The sequence below is a fragment of the Chiloscyllium plagiosum genome, unplaced genomic scaffold, assembly GCF_037043375.1.
Source record: "Chiloscyllium plagiosum isolate Xiang-an unplaced genomic scaffold, Cpla_swu_hap1 HiC_scaffold_37, whole genome shotgun sequence".
Lineage (NCBI taxonomy): Eukaryota > Metazoa > Chordata > Chondrichthyes > Orectolobiformes > Hemiscylliidae > Chiloscyllium > Chiloscyllium plagiosum.
The window spans coordinates 8,300,252-8,325,398 of NW_028270175.1; the positions used below are offsets into that span (position 1 = coordinate 8,300,252).

The 25,147-nt window shown below is 43.5% G+C and overlaps 1 protein-coding gene across 3 annotated transcripts in view; it reads left to right on the forward strand.

Annotated features, from left to right (window-relative positions):
- Nucleotides 1–1,757: 1,757 nt before the first annotated feature.
- slc2a5 (solute carrier family 2 member 5) overlaps nt 1,758–25,147 on the forward strand; it is a 58,746-nt gene continuing 35,356 nt past the window's right edge. Inside the window, exons 1-8 of one of the 3 annotated variants that reach the window (XM_087980292.1) lie at nt 1,758–1,832; nt 1,956–2,113; nt 2,522–2,668; nt 6,254–6,352; nt 10,904–11,064; nt 15,304–15,428; nt 18,670–18,822; nt 19,769–19,894. In XM_087980292.1, coding sequence (XP_087836418.1) covers nt 2,624–2,668; nt 6,254–6,352; nt 10,904–11,064; nt 15,304–15,428; nt 18,670–18,822; nt 19,769–19,894 — 709 coding nt within the window. In that variant the 5' untranslated portion in view covers nt 1,758–1,832; nt 1,956–2,113; nt 2,522–2,623. Of the gene's footprint in view, nt 1,833–1,955; nt 2,114–2,309; nt 2,669–3,613; nt 3,842–6,253; nt 6,353–10,903; nt 11,065–15,303; nt 15,429–18,669; nt 18,823–19,768; nt 19,895–25,147 lie in introns of those variants that run through there. The other 2 variants (XM_087980293.1, XM_043676169.2) reach the window with 2 other exon arrangements.

Here is a 25,147-nt window from a genome sequence, read left to right on the forward strand (position 1 = left end):
GAGAAAACAATATCATTCCATGTTTCCCTCCAAGATACAGACCATTTGCAAAAAATGCTGCTGCTTCTACAGCAGTGACAGATGCGATGTGACAAGGTTTGGAATAACCTTTCTGCTTGTTTTAGTTTCACAGTTAAAATTATAGCCATGCTTCTACTGAGAGCACCAGGGCTGTTGTGTCAAGGTGAAAGTAAAACTACACATTTCTGTGTTCCTTGACAAGAGGGGCTACTTATAGCAAAATCAATAACACCATCAGAAAGAAACCCAGCAGAGCTGACATGGAATGGGTGGTGGGACATCACCAGTGTTCAGCCCACAGATCAATATCCATTAACTTTAAGTAAATGGAAGAAAAAAGCATCTTTCGCAACGCACGTTTTCTGTGAGTTCTGCTTCTTGTTGAGGGTGTGTGAGTGCAGGATTCTCTGTTTAATAGATTTCGTTGCTTGGTATGAGCACTTGCATTAACCTGAAAGAAAGAGGAATATTGTGCGTTGATGTCCCTTGGATGTTCCAACCTGGAAACCAGGAAGGGTCTAGCCTGGTGCAAGAGTAGAGCGTGTTTTTTTCACTGCATCTCCAGGGGTAGAGCAGTCCCGAGGGATTTCCATGGTGCAGTGTGTATTTTAGGACCTGTCCTGTAACCCTGATTTGGAAAAAGACACAAATCAAGCCTCTAATTGCACACCATGAGAGAATACCACAGGGAGTCAAAATAGGTTCCTTCGGCACTGACATTCCAGGATACTCCACTGAAGAATGTTTCTGGGATACTAACGAGACTTTTTAAAACAAAGTGATGATTGTATATTTTACCTTATGAATATTTGCACTAATGCAGAGTACAAGATTAAGATCCCTTTCAAATCCCACCAGGGAACTCTCAGGCCTTCTAGAGTGTCATCAAAAACAGTAAAAGAGAAACCGGGTCAGGAGAGACTAATGATCAAATGTGATGTTTAACTCAAACATTCAGAACTAAATTAAGTCAATATCGACTCGTGCATTGGTCCAGCAAGCTCTTTCAAATGTTAAAGTTTGAGATTATTCCATGCAAACATTTGTGTAATGGTAGATAAGTAACACAGTCAGTAAACAGTTCATATTAGATTATTAGGTATTTTAAAGAGGCCACATCCCATCACCAATCACTCTTTATTCACAAATGCATAGCCTTTGACAATAGCACTGCCTCTTACTGAGTCAGGTATTCCAGGGCTCAGTATCATTGATATTCATCCTTTTCTGCTACATGGGGCTCCTTGATTGGACTAGATTAACAGCCCCAGTTAGGGAACTCATATTCTATGAAAACTGAAAGAACTGTGGAAGCTGTAAATCAGAAACAAGAACAGAGGTTGCTGGAAAAACTCAGCAGATCAGGCAGCATCTGTGAAGAGAAATCAGAGTTAACGTTTCGGGTCCAGTGACCCTTCCTCAGAACTGGACCCGGAACGTTAACTTTGATTTCTTTTTGCAGATTAATCCTGCGATCCAGGTAGTATTCTGAGGACCTGGGTTCGAATCCCACCACAGCAGGTGGTGGAATCGGAATTCAATAAAAATCTGGAATTATGGATCTAGTGATGATTATGAAACCATTGCCAATTGTCAGGAAAACCCATCTGATTCAGTAACAGGAACAGAAACTGCCATTCGCACCTGGTCTGGCCTACATGTAACTCCACACCCACAACTATGTGACTGACTCTTAATTGCCCTCTGGGCAATTAGGGTTGGGCAATAAATGCAGGCCCAGCCAGTGACGCCCTCATCCCATGGATGAATAAAAAGAAACCCTGATTCAAACCCAGCGAAAGGAGGGCAAGGTATATTCTGTAACTGTGTCAATGGCATGCAAATTATCTCTTTTTTATAGCAATTAAATGCTTTTTTGGTGTCAATTTAAGGTGTTTTTGACTGGAAATCCATGTGTTCCAATCACATTGTAGGACGTGCATTCGATATCTAATCTGGCATTAATTTAGCACAGTGATGGTGGAGTGCTGCATTGCTGCAGGTGCCATTTTCCAGATCAGGCATTAGAACCAAGGTCCTGTCTACCTGTCCAAGTGAAAATCAAAGATCCCTCGGCATCATTTAGAGGAAGGTAAGGAGATCCCCTGGTGTTATGGGCTGTTTTCAAACCCCAGGGACAGATTAAGCAGTCATTTATGGCATTTCCTCACTGAGTCAAAATTGCCTCGAACCACAACAGTGACTGCGATGAGTTAATAAGGTTTCAAAAAGCAACATGGATTTTTTTTTTGTAACAAATTCTTGCATCATCATTTGTGTAACCAGTGGTGTAGCATTTTGACTTTCAAAGTTGAGAAAGCACGTTTGTCTTAATGTAAAGTGTAAGCATTAATATAATGCACAAACTTAGTACATTTTGATCAGCAAGAGGGTAGTTTTTACTCTCTGTATATAACGTTTGTTTTTAAATATGCCATAGTTGCAGTGGACTAGTTGCAGTGACCACCTAATGATTAGAAGCCATTATAAAATTCAACAGGTAATAACATTGTCTTCCTGATAATGTGTCCAAAGTCCAAGGTATCAACATTGAAGACATTCAAGATTAGGATTTCCAAACTACGAACAGAATCAAGAAATCATGGAAGGATCAGAGGTTTTGCAACAATCTACTAAAAGGAAAGGGGTGAGTTCTCATTTTACCTGGTCATTTTCTGTGTGTTGTCTATTGTGAGTACAATGAACTGCTCTTCTGATATGCACTGACACTTTCTCTGTCAGGTTTTCTTATCAGTATCACAGAACAGCACCACAAGAGCAAAACCGTATGGCAGACTGAAAGTGAAAAAGGGACTCTTAAAAAAGAATACTCAGCAGATCAGGCAATTGAGTTAGTGGATGTGATTTTCAATCATTCATAGGGGCTGAGGTGGTCCCTGGGTGTGTTTTGGAAATATTGCTGCCAATGTTGTGTCAGTGCTCTGTCATTTCCAGAACGCGAGAGGGATGGGAAACTGGGTTGGGGGGGAATAGGTTGGAAGCCACTCACCTCTAAATAATAGCCATCATTCTCCCTGGCCAGGGAATGCCAATTTTGAGGGCAATTTTCAAACTGCTGATTGTCACAGCCCACACCGTCTGGTGCACGTTGCTGCACACCTTTCCAATCCGCTTGGAAGAAATTCCACCCTTAGTATTGCATTCAGCAGCTTCTAGAGCTCTTGTGATGCACTGGTACTGTCCCTACCTCTGAGCCAGGCAACCTGGGTTCCAGTCCCACCTGCTCCACAGGTGTGTAACAACATTTCTGAACAGTTTTGTTAGAAGCCAAGGGAACAGAGGAGTCCTTGTGGCACAATAATAGTGCCCCTATCTTTGAGCTAGGAGACCTGGGTTCAAGTCCCACTTGCTCCACAAGTGTGTAATGATGTTTCTGAGCAGGTTGGTTAAAGCTGATCAGTAGCTCAACTCCATTTATCAAATTTATATTTGCTTCATATCCCTTGATTACCTTAACTAACAAGAAATATTTAACAATTTCAAATCATGAATTCTGGCCTCCATTTTGATTTTCTTTTGCCTAATGCTATATCCTCATTTCATGTTTTTTTCTTTCAGATATCCCTTACTCTGCCAGTAACACACACTCTGGACTGAAGCTTTTCTTCTTTACTGCATCCTTTATCACTCCCTTTGCTTTCTGGCCCATGACATCTTTTGGCATTTATCTGCCCCACCCTCTACCCTAAACCAGACTCTTTCTTTTGTACTTCATCCAAGTGTCCCCTTTCTACTTCCCTTCCCTTCTGAAGAAGAGCTGAAATGGTAACCATTTATCTCCATAAATGCTGCCGGATCTGTTGAGTATTTTGAACACTTTCTATTTTTATTTTAACCATAAAGTAATGTTTCCCTGAGGAAAGGATTTTGACAATGAGTGTTTCTGTTTCTGGTCAGATATTATTGGCCTTTAGTCAATGATTTGTCCACTTTGGTCAACCATGAGGCTGCAGCCCTCTGATGAACTGTCTCCTTTCTTCCACAAGATAGTAACAACACCCATCATGGCTGCTGTCTGCCTTGGACGGTTGTATTCTACAGGCAGTTCCTGCCTCCTCACAGATCTCAGTGCCGTTACTCTGAAACTCATTTGTAACCCAATTGGATGTCTGCAGGGAAGATGAGACACATGAGGAGTACAGATATGACACAGAGAAGAAATCCAGAATGTGGCTGGCATTGGACTCCAAAGCCCCTGACTGAAAATTGTTAAAGTGTTTCAGGCTGATGACAGAACTTGAAATAGTTAGAAATCCAACAGTTTACTCGAAAGCTCAAGTGCAAGAGTATTTTGTACCTTTCAAAAACAAAATGGAAAGTCCCTTAAATCATCAAATCCCTACAGTGTGGAAACAAGCCATTCAGCCCATCAAGTCCCCTTCAACCCTCTGAAGAGCATTCCACCTAGACTCACCCTCCCCCACCACCCTATATTTCCCATGGCTAATCTACCCAGCCAGCACATCCCTGGACACTACGGGCAATTTCCCATGGCCAATCAATCTAATCTGCACATCTATGGTCGGTGGGAGGAAACCAGAGCACCTGGAAGAAACCCATGCAGACAGGGGGAAAATGTGCAAACTCCACACAGACAGTCACCGAGGGTGGAATCGAACCCAGGTCCCTGGTGCTGTGAGGCAGCTGTGCTAACCACTGAGCCTTAGCTTCATCTTAAACCATTTAGGCCAAAATGTCCCAAGATACATGTATGAGATAACCTTGTACTGGGAGCAGCTGCAGTGGCTGGAGGGTTCCACAGACCTGAATGCCCCCAGAATATATATCCAGAATGAAGGTGGGGGAGTGGGCCTACCTGTTCACCAGTGGGAACTAGCGAATCAGCCTCATTAAGGAGGTCATTATAAGGTCACGTCAGAGGTTGCTCAGGGTTTTCCAGTTGATTTTGAGATCCCAGAGAAACTGGAGTAGCTGCTGGGTGGTAGAGCTGGGTGGCAATGGTGAGGAGGTGGGCAACTGTCCAAGTTGGATCCCACTATTTCTCATATTAGATCAAGAGACTCCATCTGAAGGGCCTGATTCCCAGAGTCAGCTCGAAGCAGCAAGTTCTATTCTTCTGCTGTGCCTTTGAACATTGAGGGATTCTGCCCTGTGATCACTGCACTTCCCAGACAGGGTGGGATTCTGATCCCATTGGAGACTGACAATGGGATCCTGGAATTTGAAGTGAGAATCCTGCTCCTGTTCCTGGTCAGAAGTGGGAGATGTAGACATCATTTTGTGTGCATCCCTCATTGACCTTGAACTGAGCAGCTCCCTCAGGCTATTTCAGAGGAAGGTTAAGAGTTAACCATATTAAAGGGGTCATCTGTAAACCACACCAGGTAAGGACAGCAGTTTCCTTCCTTAAAGGAGTTAGTGAACCAGGTATGATTGAGGACAGATTGTAGTTTCATGGTCATCAGTACTGAGGCTGGCTTTGTGTTCTCGCTTTGTTAAGTGATTTTGAATTCCGTTTAGTAAAATGTAATCCCACATCCTGGAAGATTAGCACAACCCTCTGAATTACTGGGCCAGTGATATTACCGCTGTGCTATCACATGCTTGTAAATACATGTGTTTGTAATACATTTGACCATAAAGTTGATCCAGAGTCAAACCACTAAGTTCATTTGATGTGTGTACCAGCTACAATATGCATTGTAGGAACTTACCAGAGGACCTTTAATAACATCTTCCAAACCCACGACATGCCCTTTGTTTGAGGTGTGGTGACCCTCAGGTTAAACTCACCCCACTGCGTCTCTCTGGAATAAGACAGCAGCTCTATGGTAGTGATGTTACCTTTACCATGTCGAAGGACAAAGGCATCAGACACAGAGAAACACGGTACCTGCAAGATCCTCTCCAAGACACTCACTTGGAGGTATATTGCTGTACTTCAGTGTCACATGATTAGAATCCCAGAACTCCCTCCCTAACAGCCAATGTGAGCAGACATACACCTCAATGCCTGCAGTGGTTCAGGAAGGCAGCTCACCACAAACATGAGTAATAAATTTCTGGTATAGCCAGTGATGCCCACATCTGATGAATGATTTTAAAAAAAAATTGCTCTTTTCACAAAAGCTACAACTAATCTATTTTAACTTTTCCATTTGTTAATTTTTAAAATTATCTGTGTTAATATCCTGCGTTAATTTTGCCATTTAATTTGATCATGTGATGTGACGATGTTGCTTTTCCCCAGCGACTGACCAGAGTCCTGGCCTTTGCTATTCTCGTGTCAACATTTGGATCTTCCTTCCAGTATGGTTATAACGTTGCAGTTATCAATTCTCCAGCTACGGTAAGTTATTAGTGCATTTGTATCCCTCATGCTTTACTCCTTCCAAGGATTGTTCAGTGGCCTTCAGCGAGCAATGTAAGTTGAGAAAAATGTTCAGCCTGTGCTGGTTTCCTGGTCACTGCACCAGTGTGTTCAGTCTTTCCCTGTATATTGCTTAACCTTTTTGGACTCCCCATTTATTTCCTGAGTGCCTCTCTGTCCCAGTACCATCATGGGTTAATTTTTTCCCTTTTCTCACTTCCACCCTCCTCTCAATGTAAAAACGTTATAGAATCACTGGTGAGATTTCTGGTCAGCCTGGTTTTTGGTGATTCGGGGGCAGCAGCGGAGCTGGAGGGGCAGTTTCTGGCTGCGGGGTGAGTGTTGACCCAGCATCAGCGGCCCATCAGTGAGGGAGCTCCTGTGATAAAGCCACGGCGCCTGTAGAGTGATGGCTCTGACCTTGGTGCATCAATGTCAGTGTTGTCAGTCAGCAGGTTCAGGGCTCATGGTGGAGACGGCGCAATGAAGATGGTCTCTTTCAGCTTCATCCCTTTATTCTTAAATTATTCAAGTGGGGCTGGATTGTGATGACAGTTGAAGCTTTTCACTGTATCTTACTGTGCTGTTCAATATTGAGTACGAGTGCCAATCAATCATCATTCATTCTTTAATTGTTCTGGACTCACCTGCAGGAGGAAGCATATATTATCCACCTTCGTCTTGTCACCACCTTTCAGGATGGTATATACTTCACGTCAACCCTCCCTTTTCTGAACTCCAGTGGAAAGTGTGCCTGAGAAAGAAAGTCGTCACTTTATAGGTGCTGTGGCTTCATCATGGGAGCCACCTCACTGATGGGCCACTGATGCTGGGTCCACACTCACCCCGCAGCCAGGAACTGCTCCTCCACTGCTGCCCCTGAGTTACCAAAAACCAGGAGCCTCCCCCTGCTCCGGACGACCAGAAATCTCACTGATTGAGTTTGTTGATTATATAACCTTTCCTCATAAAACAACCTGTTCAATCCAGACAGCAATCCAGTAAACATTCTTTGAGCTGCCTTTGACACATTTCTGATGAAAGGCTTTTGCCCGAAATGTCAATTTTCCTGCTCCTCGGATGCTGCCTGACCTGCTGTACTTTTCCAGCACCACTCTAATTTTGACAAATTTATATGCTTCCCCAGTAATGGAGACTTAGACAGTTTACAGTATTGGAGATGTGGTCTCGCCAATTCCCTATATCACCGAAGCACAATATCCTTACTTTTACATTCAGTCCCTCTCAAACAAAAGATAGCATTCCATCAGCCTTCTTAGATACTTGCTGTATTTACATGTTATCCTTTAGTGACTCATGCATTAAGAATGATTTGGAGACACCGGTGTTGGACTGGGGCGGACAAAGTTAAAAATCACACAGCAACAGGTTATAGTCCAACAGGTTTATTCTGCTCCTTCATCAGGTGGTTGTGGAGAATAATTTGCTATAAATTCTGTGTCTTACAATCTTAGTCTCCACAATCACCTGATGAAGGAGCAGTGCTCCAAAAGCTAGTGCTTCCAAATAAACCTTTGGACTATAACCTGGTGTTGTGTGATTTTTAACTTTATGTATTAAGAACACTTTGTTTTCTCTCCACCTGAGAGTTCTGCAGTCATTCTCCATTACGTAATGTGTTGCACTCCACAGGAAGCTCCAGTTCTAGTTACTTGTGCTTTCAATGAAGCCAGAGTTTTCTGGATAAATAACTGATATCTTCTACTGAGACTTCAGTGCTATCTCACCTAATAAATGGCCCATTTTATGGAACTGCGTTCTCTAGTCTCAATTTTTTTTCCGCTATTTTGATAAAAGCCAAAACTTACTGGATAAATAAATTGTTCCAAATGTTGGCTTAAAGTTGCAGAAATTAATCTCACTAATGAACACAATCATGTAATTACAAACTGGGAGAGTTAGTAAATGAAACCTGTGTGACCCAGTTATGAATCTATCATCTGGTATCATCCAATTCTGCTGCTTGTAGCTAACAGCAAGACTGAGGCCAAATGTTTGCCTCAGAATAACCCAATGCAAGAAATTCAATTCACTCAAGAATATTAAGATAACTGAACTGAAAAATATTGTTCATCATCACACATATATTTCCCAAGGAGCCCATCCCCTCAAAACTTGCAGTAAATGATATGTTACAGCAAATGATATTGTAAAAATCAGTGAACTGCTTAATGAGACTTCCAGCTAGTGAAACAATCTCTTGCTAAGGTTAGCTACTTGAATCGCAGTGCACATTTTGTGAAATTAATATTTTGGTAATGCTACATGATTATAGTAAGGAGTAATGACAACTAAAATTTTATAATTCTAATATGTATTGAGTGGGAGTGTTCCACATTTATTTCAAGATGAATCAGTTGTGAGGAAGGTGTTGAAAGAGAGAATACGTTCACTTATGACATCTGAATCCTACTTACTGATGAGGCAAGCCCTAAATAGAATGACAGTCTGTGAATAATATTGGGACAACATTTGCTTGTGAAATGGAAGGTGATGGACTTAAACCCCACTCCACAACTTGGATGTATAATTGCATTAAGCCATCAGTGCAAGGATTATTCTCCATTATGTGGGATGCCATGCTTCTGATCAGAGTAAAACTCTTTGTCTATTCAAAATGCCATTTGATGAAGAACAGGGATTTTTTTTTGCCCAATGCCCTAGCCAATATTTCTCCCTCAACCATTCTAATTAAATTTATTATCCGATCGCTTAGCTTATTTGTGTTGAACTGAAATGTGCCTCAGTTGGGTAGTGTGCTGGAAATCAAGTCCCAGAGTCATCACAAAAATTAATGATTTTATAAAACTGTGCAAAAATGTATCCATCTTTTAGACCCAAGTTGACAGAAAACACAGGCCAGGTCTCTGTGCTGAACAAGAATTACTATTCTTTACAAATCAATAGATTCTAGAGACAGTTAAACAATTTTGTAACTCTACTCATAAAAACTCCTTGATAAAATCCTCACTCACACACTCTCACACACTCTCACTCTCTCTCACACACTCTCACACTCTCTCACATTCTCACACTCACATTCTCACACACTCTTTCTCACACTCACTCTCTCACACACTCACGCACACGCTCGCACTCACACATACTCACACTCTCTCTCTCACACACACTCAAGTGCACACGCACGCGCACACACTCATGCACACTCACACTCACGCACTCTCACACACTCTCTCTCACTCTCTCACACACTCTTTCACACACACTCTCTTTCTCACACACACTCTCACACACACACTCTCTCACACGCACACTCACACGCACGCGCACACTCTCACACACTCAATCACACGCACACCATCACACTCACTCAATTACTCTCACACACACTCTCAGACACACACACTCACACTCTCACTCACTCACTCTCACATTCACGCACACGCTCTCTCTCACACACTCACTGTCACTCACACACATTCTCACACACACACATTCTCACACACACACACACACTCTCTCACACACTCTCTCACACACATACAGATAGATACAGACAAGAAAGACACAAACAGAAGCAAAGATCGAGAAGGCAGATCCCTGTTTACATGGTTTGCTGAGATGGCTTGTTATGCTGCGTTGCTCCTTAATTCTCCTCCAGATCCTTTCACTTGCTTGCAGAAAGCTAAGGGTGACTGGTTTCTGCTTATAATAGTGTCTGGCTTCCTGGTTAAGAGGCACAGTTGATAGAAACAGCTGATGGAATAACAAGCTGACATTCCTCAGGCTTAAGGTGTTTTCTCGTGCAGAGAGAAAACACGGCTCCTCCTTTGGGGAGATTTACTGGCTTCCCTCAAACATTCACACCCCCAAATTGTTAGGCTGCCTGGAAGCTGAGCACATAACTGTTAGCGGGCAAAAGGCCTTCACCATTAGTAACTGGTCACTAATCTATGGAGCAATCAGCTATTTGTTCCCTACCAAAACTCCATGTATACCCGCCCTTGACTTCAATTCTCCTGCAAACCTCCCCCTTCCCACCCCCGCTGCTTGAACCAGCAGCTGTGTAAACAGCAATTACAATGAGGGTCAGGTAACTTGCTTTTTAAAATGTGGCAATCCTTCAACACACCTGAGTTTTAAAAACAGCTATTTTCTCATTTCAGTCCAAATCAAAAATATTTTAAAAAAGATATGGTCTTTACATTGTGTGGAACCCCAGTGATTAAAATTCTGAAGTAATTTATTGGGTGCAAAGCACTTTGAAACATCCAAAACATCTGAAAGAAAGCCCCTAAATGCAAATTCTTTCTTTCCTGGGAAAGAAACAAACTTCAAAGCTACCTACCATGGCTGCAAGCTCCATGATTCTGTTCTGACGATGCGTTTCTTATCACCATTGCACACTGCAAGAGTCGGAAAAAATGTTCCTCAACTGAAAATTTATTTGGAAGCACTATGTAGTTAACAGTAATTAAATCAGACCTGCAATTATAGATTAAATGTTGTACATTATTGGAACTTTACTTAATGTTTTATGTCTTACAGTACATGCAACAGTTTTACAACCAGTCTTACTTTGATCGATACGGGACATACATGGATAATAGCTTTCAAACTGTGTTGTGGTCTCTCACTGTCTCCATGTATCCACTTGGAGGGTTTTTTGGATCCCTTATGGTTGCCCCACTGGTAAATACATTGGGCAGGTGAGCAATGAGAGGTCAGCACACCACATAAGGAATATTTAATGGCTCAAAGGGTTTACAAAGCAGTCATCTGAATACAGGTAGGTTCAAGATGACACACTGAACCATATAATTGCGGACTGACCCGTCCCTGCTATGGGGATGGCATGGTGGTTCAGACATTAGCATTCCTACTTCACAGCCTCAAGGACCTGAGTTCAGTTCCACCATTGGGTAACGGTCCATATGCACATTCTCCCTGTGACTGCATAAGTTTCCTCTTGATGCACTAGTTTCCTACCAAAGTCCAACGTTGTGCAGGTTAGGTGAGTTGGCCTTGCTAAATTGCCCACAGTGCCCAGGGAGGGGTGTTAGGTAGATCATTCATGGGAATTGCAGGGTTATAGAGATAGCAAGGGGATGGATCTGGGTGGGTTGCTCTTTGGAGGGTTGGTGTGGATTTGATGGACTGAATGGCCTATTTCCACACTGTAGCGGTTCTATGTTATGTGCCCCGAATAATGTTGTAATCTTGAGACACTTCCCAACGCTCTTGACATTTTCATATTGGAGCCCTATATCTAACTGCTGCTGTGTTCAAGTGTAAGTCTCTGTTTAGACCATGGAATTGGTGAATTTAATGAATGAATTTCATGAGGTGATTTTTAATTCAATCACAGTTGATGATTCCAACATTAATAGTTTGCAGCTATAAAACAATCACTACTGGTTCTGGAGAGATAATCAGCAGCCAATTATCAGGAAGCAATAATGTTTCAATGTTTTGAGAAAAAAGAGGCACCATTCTGCCGCACGTGTTCCAGATCTGAGGGGAAACCAAAAGTAATGTCCTACAATTGGATTCATCATCTTTAGATTACAGCAGTTTGAAAATGTAGCTCGCCAACACCTTCTGAACAGTAGTCAGGAATGCTGGCCTAGTCAATGATGATCACATTCCATGAATTATTTTTTAAAGGCCAAAGTCAAATTCAGCAATGATTGCTGAAAGTAAGGGAAACAAAACCCAGGTGACTAGAGGTCGGTTAGCTTAACATTTATCATTGGGAAGATGGTGAAGTTTGATATAAAGGATGCAATAGCAGAGCATTTAGAAGTACTTAATAAAGTCAAACAGAGTCAGCATGGTAGCATGAAGGGGAAATTCTGCCTGAGAAATTTATTAGAATTATTTGAAGTGGTAACGACTAGGGTAAATACAGGGGATCTTGAACATGTAATATATTTGGATTTCCAAAAGGCATTCAGTAAGGTATCACACACAAGGCTACTTAATAAAATAGCAGCCCATGAGGCTGGTGATGGTATATTACAATGGATGAGAATGGATAACTAATAGCAGACAGAGAGTTGAAATAAAGGTGCCATTTTCAGGATGCAACCTTTAACTAGTGGAGTGCCACAGGGATCATTGCTGAGCCCCCAGTTAGTTACAATCAAAATGAATGACTTTGTTGAGGGAATGAATATACTATAGACAGGTTTACAGAGGACAGAAATAAAGGTGACAAGGCAAAGGGAGAAAATGGCAGGGAGTCTGAAGAGAAGTATAGACAGGTTAGGTGAGTGGGCAGAACCATGGCACATGGGCTATAATGTGAGGCATGCACTTTGGCAGAAGATTAGAAGAGTTGAATATTAGTTAAATGGAAAGAGACTGCAGCACAGAGGTATTAGGGGGTGTCTTGTGTTTATATCATAAGTTTAGGGAAAATAGGGGAGGCAAATGAACTGTAGGCCTTTATTCCAAAGAGAATGGACTATGGAAATAGGGAATCCATGCTAAAATTATACAAGTTTCTGGTGTGCACTTTTGGCCCCCTGATTTAAAAAAAAGATGGAGTAGGAGACAGTCTGGAGAAGGTTTCGAGAACAGAAGGATTTTCCTATGAGGAGATGTAGTGTTGTTTATATTCGCATTAACTGAAGTTTGGAAGAATGAGAAGAGTCTTTGTTGACATATATAACATTTTTCAAGGGCTTGACATGGGGGCAGACACCAAGAGGTTGTATCGTCTTATGGGATAGCCTGGGACCACAGGACATAATGTCAGAATAAGTAAGTTAAACATTAGATTAGATTAGATTCCCTACCGTGTGGAAACAGGCCCCTCGGCCCAACAAGTCCACACCGACCCTCCGAAGAGCAACCCACCCAGACCCATTCATAGAACATAGAACATAGAAAAATACAGCGCAGTACAGGCCCTTTGGCCCTCGATGTTGCGCCGATCCAAGCCCACCTAACCTACACTAGCCCACTATCCTCCATATTCTGGATCAGTGGTGCTGGAAGAGCACAGCAATTCAGGCAGCATCCAATGAGCAGCAAAATGACGTTTCGGGCAAAAGCCCTTCACTATCCTTCATGTGCCTATCTAATGCCCGTTTAAAAGCCCATAAAGAGGGAGAGTCTACCACTGCTACTGGCAGGGCATTCCATGAACTCACGACTCGCTGAGTAAAGAATCTACCCCTAACATCTGTCCTATACCTACCACCCCTTAATTTAAAGCTATGCCCCCTCGTAATAGCTGACTCCATACGTGGAAAGAATATACGTTTATATATTCCCCTACGTTTACCCGGCTAACGCACCTAACACTATGGCCAATTCACCTGACCTGCACATCTTTGGACGAGGGAGGAAACCGGAGCACCCGGAGGAAACCCACGCAGACACGGGGAGAATGTGCAAACTCCACACAGAGGGTTGCTGTGAGGCAACAGTGCTAACCACTGAGCCACCGTGCCACAGAGATGAGGAGAAATTTCTGCTCTCGGGCGTTAGTGAATCTGTGGAAGTCTTTGTCACAGAGGGCTGTAAAGTCATAGAGTCAAGAGCACGGAAACAGACCCTTCAGTCCAACTAGTCCATGCCGACCATAATCCCAAACTAAACTAGCCCCACCTGCCTGTACTTGGACCATATCCCTCCAAACATTTCTTTAAATGTCTTTCAAACGTTGTAACTGAACCAACATTCATCACTTCCTCTGGCAGTTCATTCCAGAAACAAACTATTCTCTATGTAAAAAAAAATGCCCTTCATGTCTTTTTTAAATGTTTCTCCTTTCATCTTAAAAATACGGATCTTAGTCTTGAAGTACCACATGCTAGGGAAAAGACATCTGCCATTCACCTTATCTATGCCCCTCATGATTTTATAAAGCTCTATAAAGCCATCCCTCAACCTCCTGCGCTCCAGTGAAAAAAAGTCCCAGCCTCTCCTTATAATTTAAATCTTCCATTCCCGCCAAGATCCTGATAAATCTCTTCTGAACCAACTGCAGCTTAATAATATCCTTCCTATAACAGGGCGACTCGAACTGGAGACAGTATTCCAGAAGAGGCCTCACCAATGTTATGTACAGCTTCAAAATAATGTTGCCAGCCCTACACTGAAAGGTCTGTGCAATGAAGGCAAGGGTGCTAATTGCCTTCTTTGGGTGGCACGGTGGCTCAGTGGTTAGCACTGCTGCCTCACAGCGCCAGAGACCCGGGTTCAATTTCCCCCCCAGGCGACTGTCTGTGTGGAGTTTGCGTGTTCTCCCCGTGTCTGCGTGGGCACCCTCCGGATGCTCCGGTTTCCTCCCACAGTCCAAAAAGGTGCAGGTTAGGTGAATTGGCTGTGCTAAATTGCCCGTAGCGTTAGGTGAAGGGGTAAATGTTGGGGAATGGGTCTGGGTGGGTTGCGGGTCGGTGTGGACTTGTTAGGCCAAAGGGCCTGTTTCCACACTGTAAGTAATCTAATCTAATCTTAACTTCCCTGTCCATCTGTGAGCAAACTTCAAAGAGTTATATACCTAAGTGCCCAGGTTCAGGCTGAGTCATTTTGTATCTTCAAGGCCAATGTGGACAGTTTGTTAATCGGTAAAAAAATCAAGAGTAGTAGAGAAAAGGCAGGGAAAATAGAGTTGAGGATTATCCGATTAGCCATGATCTCATTGAATGAAGGAGCAGACTCAATGGGCTGAATGACATATTTCTGCTCCTTTGCTTTATAGTCTTACTTGAGGCCTACTTCAGTGACCATGTCATCGGAGTAGAGATGAGAAAATGAGAAGGAAAAGATCATCCATGTGGGAGTTAAATTGAAAGGTATAAGGAAAGGAGAAGGAAAGCAATGTTATGCAGCGCTGTGTCATATTTTGAGACTCTGTATTTGGTGTTATTCATGTAGTTCACTCAGCACCTCTTCAAATTTTAACACAACTTATTTTCTGTGAAATTTTTCAGAAAGGGCACTTTGCTATTCAACAATATATTCTCCATTGTGCCAGCGATACTGATGGGAACAAGTAAAGCAGCAAAGTCTTTTGAAATAATAATATTTGCAAGAATTATGATTGGAATCTGTGCAGGTATGTGAAGTCAGCTGAAGTGAGTGAAACCTGAAGTCCCTGAGTGAGAGACAGTTTAGTTTTAATTTGTTCAGCAATACATGAACATATTTTATGCTTCAGATCGATTAGTCTTTATTGGGTTATGACATGGCTGTGATCTGGTGATATTAATTCCTTAAAGCATGACCTGGGTGATACAGATTTAAACAGTCCAACTATAGGGTTCAGTTTTCACAGCTGTTTAGTACTGCCATGCAAAACATTATTCTGTGTTACACTAGATGACTATGTAACTCCAAACCACAGAATATTTATGAACCAGTTGGCTTTCTACACCAATACAGCAGCTTAGCCACAAATAATCAGCTTTATGGAATTCAATTTCACAGCATTTAAACCCTCAAGTGCAGGGTAATTAACCACTACACTACACTGCCCAGAGCTAATGGGAGCAGGATAGTTATCGTTAGTTCCAATGCTTCCCCAGTGTCTCGTGCCAGTATGTCAGGAGTTATTGGTGTTTGACACAAAGGACATATTTACAGAACGAACAATCCATCAATCGCATTCTCTTTTCCAAAGTAGTACGATAAACATTGAGGGTAACTCGAGGCTGTAGCTGTTTTTGTCCAAGGCATTGCAGGTTAATTTCAGGGTCCAAGTACACAGAATTCTGGCACTATTCTTGATCAGACCATAAGACTATAAAAAGTAGGAACAGGTGTGGGACATTTGGCCTCTGAACCTGCTCTATCATTCAATGGGATCCTGGCTGATCTGAGATTTCTTATTTCCACCTCCCTACATTTTCCTCATACCCTTGATTCTCCTAATGATCAAAAATCAATCTATTTCAACCTTAAATATATACAAGGACTCTGACCCCACAGCTGTCTGTGGCAGGGAGAACAAATTCCTCCTCATTTCAATCTTAATACTCCAGATGTGGTATTCCCAGCACCTTGTACAGTTGCAGTAAGATTACCGTGCTGTTATACTCCACCCCACCCCCTTGAAATAAGGACTAACATACCATTAGCCTCCCTGATTACCTGCTGCATCTGACTGCTAGCTTTCTGTGTTTTGTGCACAGTCCCACCAAGTCACTTTGGGTTGCAGTTTGCTGCAGTTTTGCTCCATTTAAATAATTTTCTGCTCTTTTGTTCTTTCTTCCAAAATGAACAACTCATGCTCTCCCACATTATACTCCATTTGCCAACTTACTTAACCTATCAATATCTCTCTGTAAGCTGTTTGTATACCTGAAAATCATTAATGTATATTGTAAACAGTTGCGGTTCCAGCACTGATCTCTGTGGAACACGACTGATAAAGAACTTCTTATTCCCCGCTTGCTGTTTCCTACCCATTAGCAAATTCTCTAACCATGCTGATATACTATCCCCAGCACCTTATGTGTTTCTGGGCTTATGGCTTCACTCTTTTGTGAAATAATTTGTCAAACACCTTCTGGAATTCCAAATGCAACACATCTACTGGTTTCCCTCTATCTATTCTGGATGAGACCTCAAAATGTTCTGATAAATTAGTGAAAGGTGATTTCCCTTTCATGAAGGAGAAAGTGAGGTCTGCAGATGCTGGAGATCAGAGCTGAAAATGTGTTGCTGGAAAAGCGCAACAGGTCAGGCAGCATCCAAGGAACAGGAGAATCGACGTTTTGGGCATAAGCCCTTCTTCAGGAATTCCTGAAGAAGGGCTTATGCCCGAAACGTCGATTCTCCCTTTCATGAAGCCATGTTGATGCTGCTTGATTAGATTAATGATGTTCCAAATGTATTGCTCTGACTTCTTCGATAATTGATTCCAATACTTTTCCAAAAGTTGATGTCAGGCTAATTGGCCTATAGTTGCCTGATTCCTGAAGAAGGGCTTATGCCCGAAACGTCGATTCTCCTGTTCCTTGGATGCTGCCTGACCTGCTGCGCTTTTCCAGCAACACATTTTCAGCTCTGATCTCCAGCATCTGCAGACCTCACTTTCTCCTATAGTTGCCTGCCTCCCTATTGGAATAGAGAGAAAGTCAGAAGTCACATGATGTCTGACGAAGGAGCAGCGCTCCGAAAGCTTGTGATTTCAAATAAAACTGTTGGACTATAATCTGGTGACTTCCGACTTTGTACACCCCAGTCCAACACCAGCACCTCCACATCATGAAGCCAGGTGTGGCATTGGCAATTTTCCAATCCACTTGTGCTTATTATCATCTAAGGACCCTCCAAGCTGACAACAATACCCCCCGCCCCCACAAGCCCACTGTTGAAGGCACACGTCCAGGTTCACTGCAAACATCACCCACCACGCCCTGATCCAGAGGGACCTCGATTATCTGGCATTCAATTATCTGAGTATCAGATCATCTGGCAAGATCGCAAAGTCCTGACGCTCGGCTAAACTATGTTATCCGGCATTTGATTATCTGGAATTCAATTAACCAAACGAAATACTGCCCGCCCATGTCCTTCGGATAATCGAGGTTCCTCTGTAACTGGTGAAGCTTTGAGTTTACAACCTACATGGAAAACATGGACAACCTTCAACTGGTTGTGGATGGGTTCAGGAAGATGGAAAGCACTTATTTCACGCGGGGGGGGGGGGGGGGGGATCATGAGGAACTCAGTGACACTGCACACCCGAGTCAGACCATTGTCAGCAGAGAGAGTCACTCCTACTGCCAATACAACCATTCACACTCCATCAGTTGAAGAGATTAAATGGATTGTTGAACCCAACATATCTGCTTCACCAGCCACATGAAAGAAAATCTTCAAACAACGGGCTGCCACAATACTTAAACCCAGTCTTGCACATTTTGAGATTCTTTCTCAGCGCTATGAAGTGGACTTTTAAAAAATTATTTTAACAGCATGGAAATTTTTGACCAGTATTTACTGGCACAGATCTGTTCCTGACTGACTCCAGGAAATACAGGTCATTGTTGCCAAGTTCAGAACATTCATGGCAACTCGGAGAAAGTGAGGACTGCAGATGCTGGAGAGTCAGAGTCAAAAAGCACAGCAGGTCAGGCAGCATCCGAGGAGCAGGAGAGTTGATGTTTTGGGCATAAGCCCTTCATCAAGAATGTCTTCTTCAATTCCTGATGAAGGGCTTATGCCGGAAACGTCGACTCTCCTGCTCCTCAGATGCTGCCTGGCCGGTTGTACTTTATCAGTGGCACACTTCTGATTCATGACACTTCACCGAATGGGAATTGACCCGTTGCTCTTATACTCCTGCCTAGGTCTCTCCTCCAATGTGGTCCCTATGTATTTGGGCGAGCTTTCACCAAAGAACCTTCGAGGTGCCATCGGTGTGATGCCCCAGCTCTTCATTACGATTGGCATCCTGATTGCTCAGATATTTGGAATAAGAAGCATTCTCGCTAATGAGAAAGGTACTCAGGGTGTATTCACCTGCAGCTCAACAAGTTACCTGTAAAACAGGTTGTCGGAAAATTGTTCAATTACAAATAGAGTCCACACACAGATTTGTGAAATTGACGAACACTGGTTTATTTCTCGCAATGTTGTGGCAAGGAGAAATTGACCAGACTGATACAAAATGGACAGTTTGCACAGTTAAGTCAAGGATTCTCCTCCTTGGACTTCGATACAGACAGTTCTTATAGGGTTACAGTAGCGGCATATTAATTACAAGGCAATGCAGTTTCAATTACAGTTAATAGAAAACAATTGCTTGTCCAGCAATATCCATCAGTTAACAATTGTAACAGGAGGGTTAGCTAATCTGCAGAAATGGGTGCTAATGGCTAGCATCCTGGCTTCAATGGGCCCCGAGGGTAGTGTTCATTCTTGTCAGATATCTTGGTGCCACCTAGTCTGTGTGGGCTTTATGGGGATTGAGTATCTGGGGAGATAGGGAAAGCCCTCGGGGCTTCAGGACCAGTGATACTATTGTGAGGTCGGAAAATTAGTTAGCAGATCATCTAAATAGTGTATTCCTTCAGTCAGGAAACTGTTTAGGTATTGTGTCATTTCACTGTTAGTTTCTGAGCTGAGTGTGGTCTAGTTGACGTGTCAGTGGCGTTATGGGTAGACTCCCTTTAGCTAAATGGTTTCTGTGAGCATTTGGTGGGCAGGCAGAGCGGTTTGCTTTTTTCCCACACAGGTAAAGGTCTGCTGACGCCTCAGCTAAATATGTAATCGTATAGACCTGTATATATGAATGATTACTCTGTCTCTGTATACCAAGAAATGGAATGTTTACGGATGTATGGCATGACCAATTGTACAGATCATCAAAATATTTTATGAATAAAGTATATTTTTGAAATAAAAAAAAAGGTAAAGGTGTTTAACATTTCTTTATCTTCTTTTCAGGCTGGCCATTACTTCTGTCACTCACTGGATTCCCTGCCGTTGTGGAGCTCATTCTATTGCCTTTTTTCCCTGAAAGTCCAAGATTCATGTTGATCCAAAAAGGCAATCTAACTGGAGCAAGAGCAGGTACATAAGGCTGGACATAAGTTAGACCGTGGTTTCGGGGCTGCAGTCACGTCGATGTGATATGGCTTGGGTCCATAGGAAAGTGAGAGCTCACCCCCAGAGTCAAGTCTACTCCGAAAGCTGATGCATAAAGGCAAGCAGTGTCGGGGTTTGGTCAAATAGGCTATTCCCCAACCATTTTGACTCCAGTATTGTGTGAAGTCAGGGGTTCAACGGAACTCGGCTTGGCTCCATTTTCTCCAGGTTCATAGAATCCCTACGGTGTGGAAGCAGGCCATTCAGCCCATACCTCCACACCGACCTTCCGAAGAGCATTCTACCCAGACCCACACCCAACCCTACAGCCCTGCATTTGCCACGGCTAATCCACCTAGCCTGCACATCCCTGGAACACTACAGGTAATTCAGCACAGCCAATCCACCTAACCTGCACATCTTTGGACTGTGAGAGGAAACCGGAGCGAACCAACACAGACATAGGGAGAAGGTGCCAACTCCACACAGACAGTCGCCCGAGCGTGGGTTCAAACCTCAGTCCCTGGCACTCTGAGGCAGCACCACTAGTCACTGAGCCACCGTGCCGCCCAGTGTTTACTCTCTGAAATTACTGTAGCGTATTTTAATGTTGCTGAACAGCAGATGATCCCACTTATGCTCCAGGGCATGATGAGCACCTCCCCCCCCCTCCAAAATCCCCCTCCCCCCCGCCCAATGCATTGCGAGTCTACTTACCACAAGGCACAAAATCACTTCGCTGCAGTAAGAGGCCATTTGGCCCATTGTGTCGACACTAGATGGACTACAGTGGTTGAAGAAGGCAGCTCACCATTACCTTCTTAAGGGCAGTAAATGTTGGGCCCAGGCAGCAGCATCCACATCCCATGAATAAATAAAACAAAGCTCTGAACTATCTTCTATTGGTGAAGGACAACTTACAACCAGCAGTATAACTCGCATCAGTACTGTGTTTTTCACTCAACAACAACAAGTTATGGCACCTTTAGCATTTGGAAAAACACAAAGCCACGTGCTACTAAGCAGAATTTAGCACAAGCAGACAGGGTAGAATGGCTATCAAAAGCTTTCTGATGAAGGGTTTATGCCCAAAATGTTGACTCTCCAGCTCCTTGGATGCTGCCTGACCTGCTGTGCTTTTCCAGCACCACATTTTCCGACTCTGATCCCCAACATTTGCAGTCCTCACTTTCTCTCATCGAAAGCTTCTGTCGGCCAGATAGGTTTGAAGGACAACTTAAATGGGTGGGCAGAGAGGCAGAGAGATATAGGAAGAGAATTCTAAACCCTAGGGACCTAGACAACCAAAGGCAGTCCCCAGTGGTGGAGCCATTAAAGTCAGGGCAGGTAAACAGCCTTGAATTGGAGGAACATGGCCATCTCAGAGGCTTCCTAGAGCTGGCGGAGATTACAGAGTTAGAGAGGGCTGAGATCATGGAAGGATTTTGAAGCAAAGATGCAAATGCTACATCAGAAGCACTGCTGGAGCCAATGTAAGTCAGAGACCACAGGAATCAGGCTGATAAGGAGTTGGTGTGAAACAGGATATGGGGAGCAGAAGCTGGAATAATTTTATGGAGGGTGAAACAGGGGAGGCGAGTCATCAGGTGTGTGTTGGAATAGATGAGTATCGATGCATCAAAAGAAGTCCAGTCTGAACTTTGCCTGATACTTTTTTACAGAGATTGGTTTCAGGTGTTATATAACAGCAGTAAACTTTAGCTTCTAGATTGGAGTGGTGCTGGAAAAGCACAGCAGTTCAGGCAGCATCCGAGGAGCAGGAAAATCAACGTCTCGGGCAAAAGCCCTTCATCAGGAATAGAGGTGGGAATAAAGTTTAGCTGGCAAGTGAGGGAGCTGCCGGCATAGCATTAGTGCAGGTAGACAACCCTTTATCCAAAATCCCGAAATCCGAAAAGCTCCAAAGTCCGAAGTTTTTTTTGTGAAGTTTTTCTTTCATTAACAAGGTTGTTTGGCATGCAAACAGTTAACACACTCACTCAATGTGTGTCACTCAGATGTGACATGTAGGGATGTGGCCTGGCACTGGCAGTCCTCAATTCTGTTTCAGGGCCCATTTTACTCACAGTAAGTCTATTCTTTGGAAAGATTTTTGAAAAATTTCACCATCAAACTGCCACTTACTCTGAAATTCCAAAAATTCTGAATTCCGAAAACCAGCTGGTCCCGAACATTTTGGATAAAGGATTGTGCGGCTGTAAAAGCCTGGAACTTACTCAGTGACACCGAGCACTAATTTCCCGTTATCTTGAGGAACAGAGCAGAGACTGCAGCATCTGGACATTGCACACCTTGTACTTCCTGAGACGGTGTCAAATCACGTCAAAGGCCTGGATCTCCACCACGACGAAAAGTCATGGCAAAACTAACTGATCAACCTGGGAATGGCAAGTCTCACTCCCAGCCCACGTCCCCCTCCCCACCTCCGGACACAGTGTTTCCTGTTTTTGTGGGGTGCAGGAACAGATAGAGGTAAAGTTTTGTGCATACACAGCTCCCAGAGGCAGCTGGCTTTCTGCCTAACTCCTGTGTGATTTTTTTTTTGGTGGCCCCCAGAATGTGAAACATGAATTGTGCCCTGTAGACCCTTTAGGTGCAATTCTGAACTCCTTGCCTTTCTTTAGATAACTGGGTTCTGGATTGGTGGTGCTGGAAGAGCACAGCAGTTCAGGCAGCATTCAAGGAGCAGCGAAATCGACGTTTTGGGCAAAAGCCCTTCATCAGGAATAAAGGCAGAGAGCCTGAAGGGTGGAGAGATAAGCTACAGGAGGGTGGGGGTGGGGAGAAAGTAGCATAGAGTACAATGGGTGAGTGGGGGAGGGGATGAAGGTGATAGGTCAGGGAGGAGAGGGTGGAGTGGATAGGTGGAAAAGGAGGTAGGCAGGTAGGACAAGTCCGGACAAGTCATGGGGACAGTGCTGAGCTGGAAGTTTGGAACTAGGGTGAGGTGGGGGAAGGGGAAATGAGGAAACTGTTGAAGTCCACACTGATGCCCTGGGGTTGAAGTGTTCCGAGGCAGAAGATGAGGCGTTCTTCTTCCAGGCGTCTGGTGGTGAGGGAGTAGTGGTGAAGGAGGCCCAGGACCTCCATGTCCTCAGCAGAGTGGGAGGGGGAGTTGAAATGTTGGGCCACAGGGCGGTGTGGTTGATTGCCCACTCACCCATTGTACTCTATGCTACTCTCTCCCCACCCCCACCCTCCTCTAGCTTATCTCTCCACACTTCAGGCTCACTGCCTTTATTCCTGATGAAGGGCTTTTGCCCGAAACATCGATTTCGCTGCTCCTTGGATGCTGCTTGAACTGCTGTGCTCTTCCAGCAACACCAATCCAGAATCTGGTTTCCAGCATCTGCAGTCATTGTTTTTACCTTTTAGGTAACTGGGGTCCACCTTTCAATCAGGTGATATGTCCCTTTGGATAAGGTCCTGGAACATTTTGAGGGGAGGTCAGATGACATTTTTGGGGCAGTTAAAGTACCTGTTGGGATGGTTAAAAGTAGGTATGAATATATGTAAAAAGTGCATATCTGTCAAGCTCATTGGAACTGTCAACAGATCAATCAAAGTGAGCAGTTAAAAGTGTCAAAAGAAATTGTCAAGAGGTCATGTCAAGAAGACCTCCCAAATATAACTACAAACTGAGTTGTCAAGGCACTTAAAAGTCTGTCCCTTTAAATTTTTGCAAAATGTCTAAAGTGTTTTGAAAAACTATTGTTTGCTATTTCTCTCTGCCTATGGACATGAGCCTGTGGGTTTCACTGCTGCATGGCTTATTTCACCACCATCACAGCGGGGTGCCTTCCATTTCATACTGAGATTGTTCGCACTATCTGGATATAAACTCTTTGAAATGGAACAAAGAATGAATTTCAATGTTCTTTGTTATCAGATGCACTTGAAGGAAATGTTCATCTTATCAGGCATTATGTAGTCAGAGTATTGTAAATATTGTACATGGCTCTTAATGATTGATTTTTTTCAGTAAGGCAAAGTGTTGACCTTTATCTAGTAGAACTTAAATTTAACCTATTCCAGAAATGTCTTGAGGTGGTAACTAGGTGAGGCATCATAATTTGTGTAAGGGTAAAGGGTGGTGACTGGAGTGGGACATGGGTGGAACAAGTTGAATCTCTGTTGACATAAGTCATAGAGATGTACTGCATGGTTACAGACCCTTCGGTCCAACCCGTCCATGCCGACCAGATATCCCAACCCAATCTAGTCCCACCTGCCAGCACCCGGCCCATATCCCTCCAAACCCTTCCTATTCATATACCCATCAAAATGCCTCTTAAATGTTGCAATTGTACCAGCCTCCACCACATCCTCTGGCAGCTCATTCCATACACGTACCACCCTCTGCGTGGAAAAGTTGCCCCTTAGGTCTCTTTTATATTTTTCCCCTCTCACCCTAAACCTATGCCCTCTAGTTCTGGACTCCCCGATCCCAGGGAAAAGACTTTGCCTATTTATCCTATCCATGTCCGTCATGATTTTATAAACCTCTATAAGGTCACCCCTCAGCCTCCGATGCTCCAGGGAAAACAGCCCCAGCCTGTTCAGCCTCTCCCTGTAGCTCAGATCCCTAACCCTGGCAACATTGTTGTAAATCTTTTCTGAACCCTTTCAAGTTTCACAACATCTTTCCGATAGGAAGGAGACCAGAATTGCATGCAATATTCCAACAGTGGCCTAACCAATGTCGTGTACAGCCATAATATGACTTCCCAACTCCTGTACTCAATACTCTGACCAATCAAGGAAAGCATACCAAACGCCTTCTTCACTATCCTATCTACCTGCGACTCCACTTTCAAGGAGCTATGAACCTGCACTCCAAGGTCTTGTTGTTCAGCAACACTCCCTAGGACCTTACCATTAAGTGTATAAGTCCTGCTAAGATTTGCTTTCCCAAAGTGCAGCACCTCACATTTATCTGAATTAAACTCCATCTGCCACTACATGGGGGTTATGAAGAGCCATGAGGTGTGGGTAGAGGGGCAGAGGTTGGCACAGAGGGTTTGAGAGGTCATGGGATGGATACAGGGCATGGTGTAAAGAGGAAGATTTTAAAAATACATGAGGGGCAATTTTTTTTTACACAGAGTGGTTTGTGTGTGGAATGAACTTTGACAGGAAGTGGTGGATGCGGGTACAGTTATAACATTTAAAAGACATTTAGATGCGTGCATAAATAAGCATGGGACTAGTTTAGTT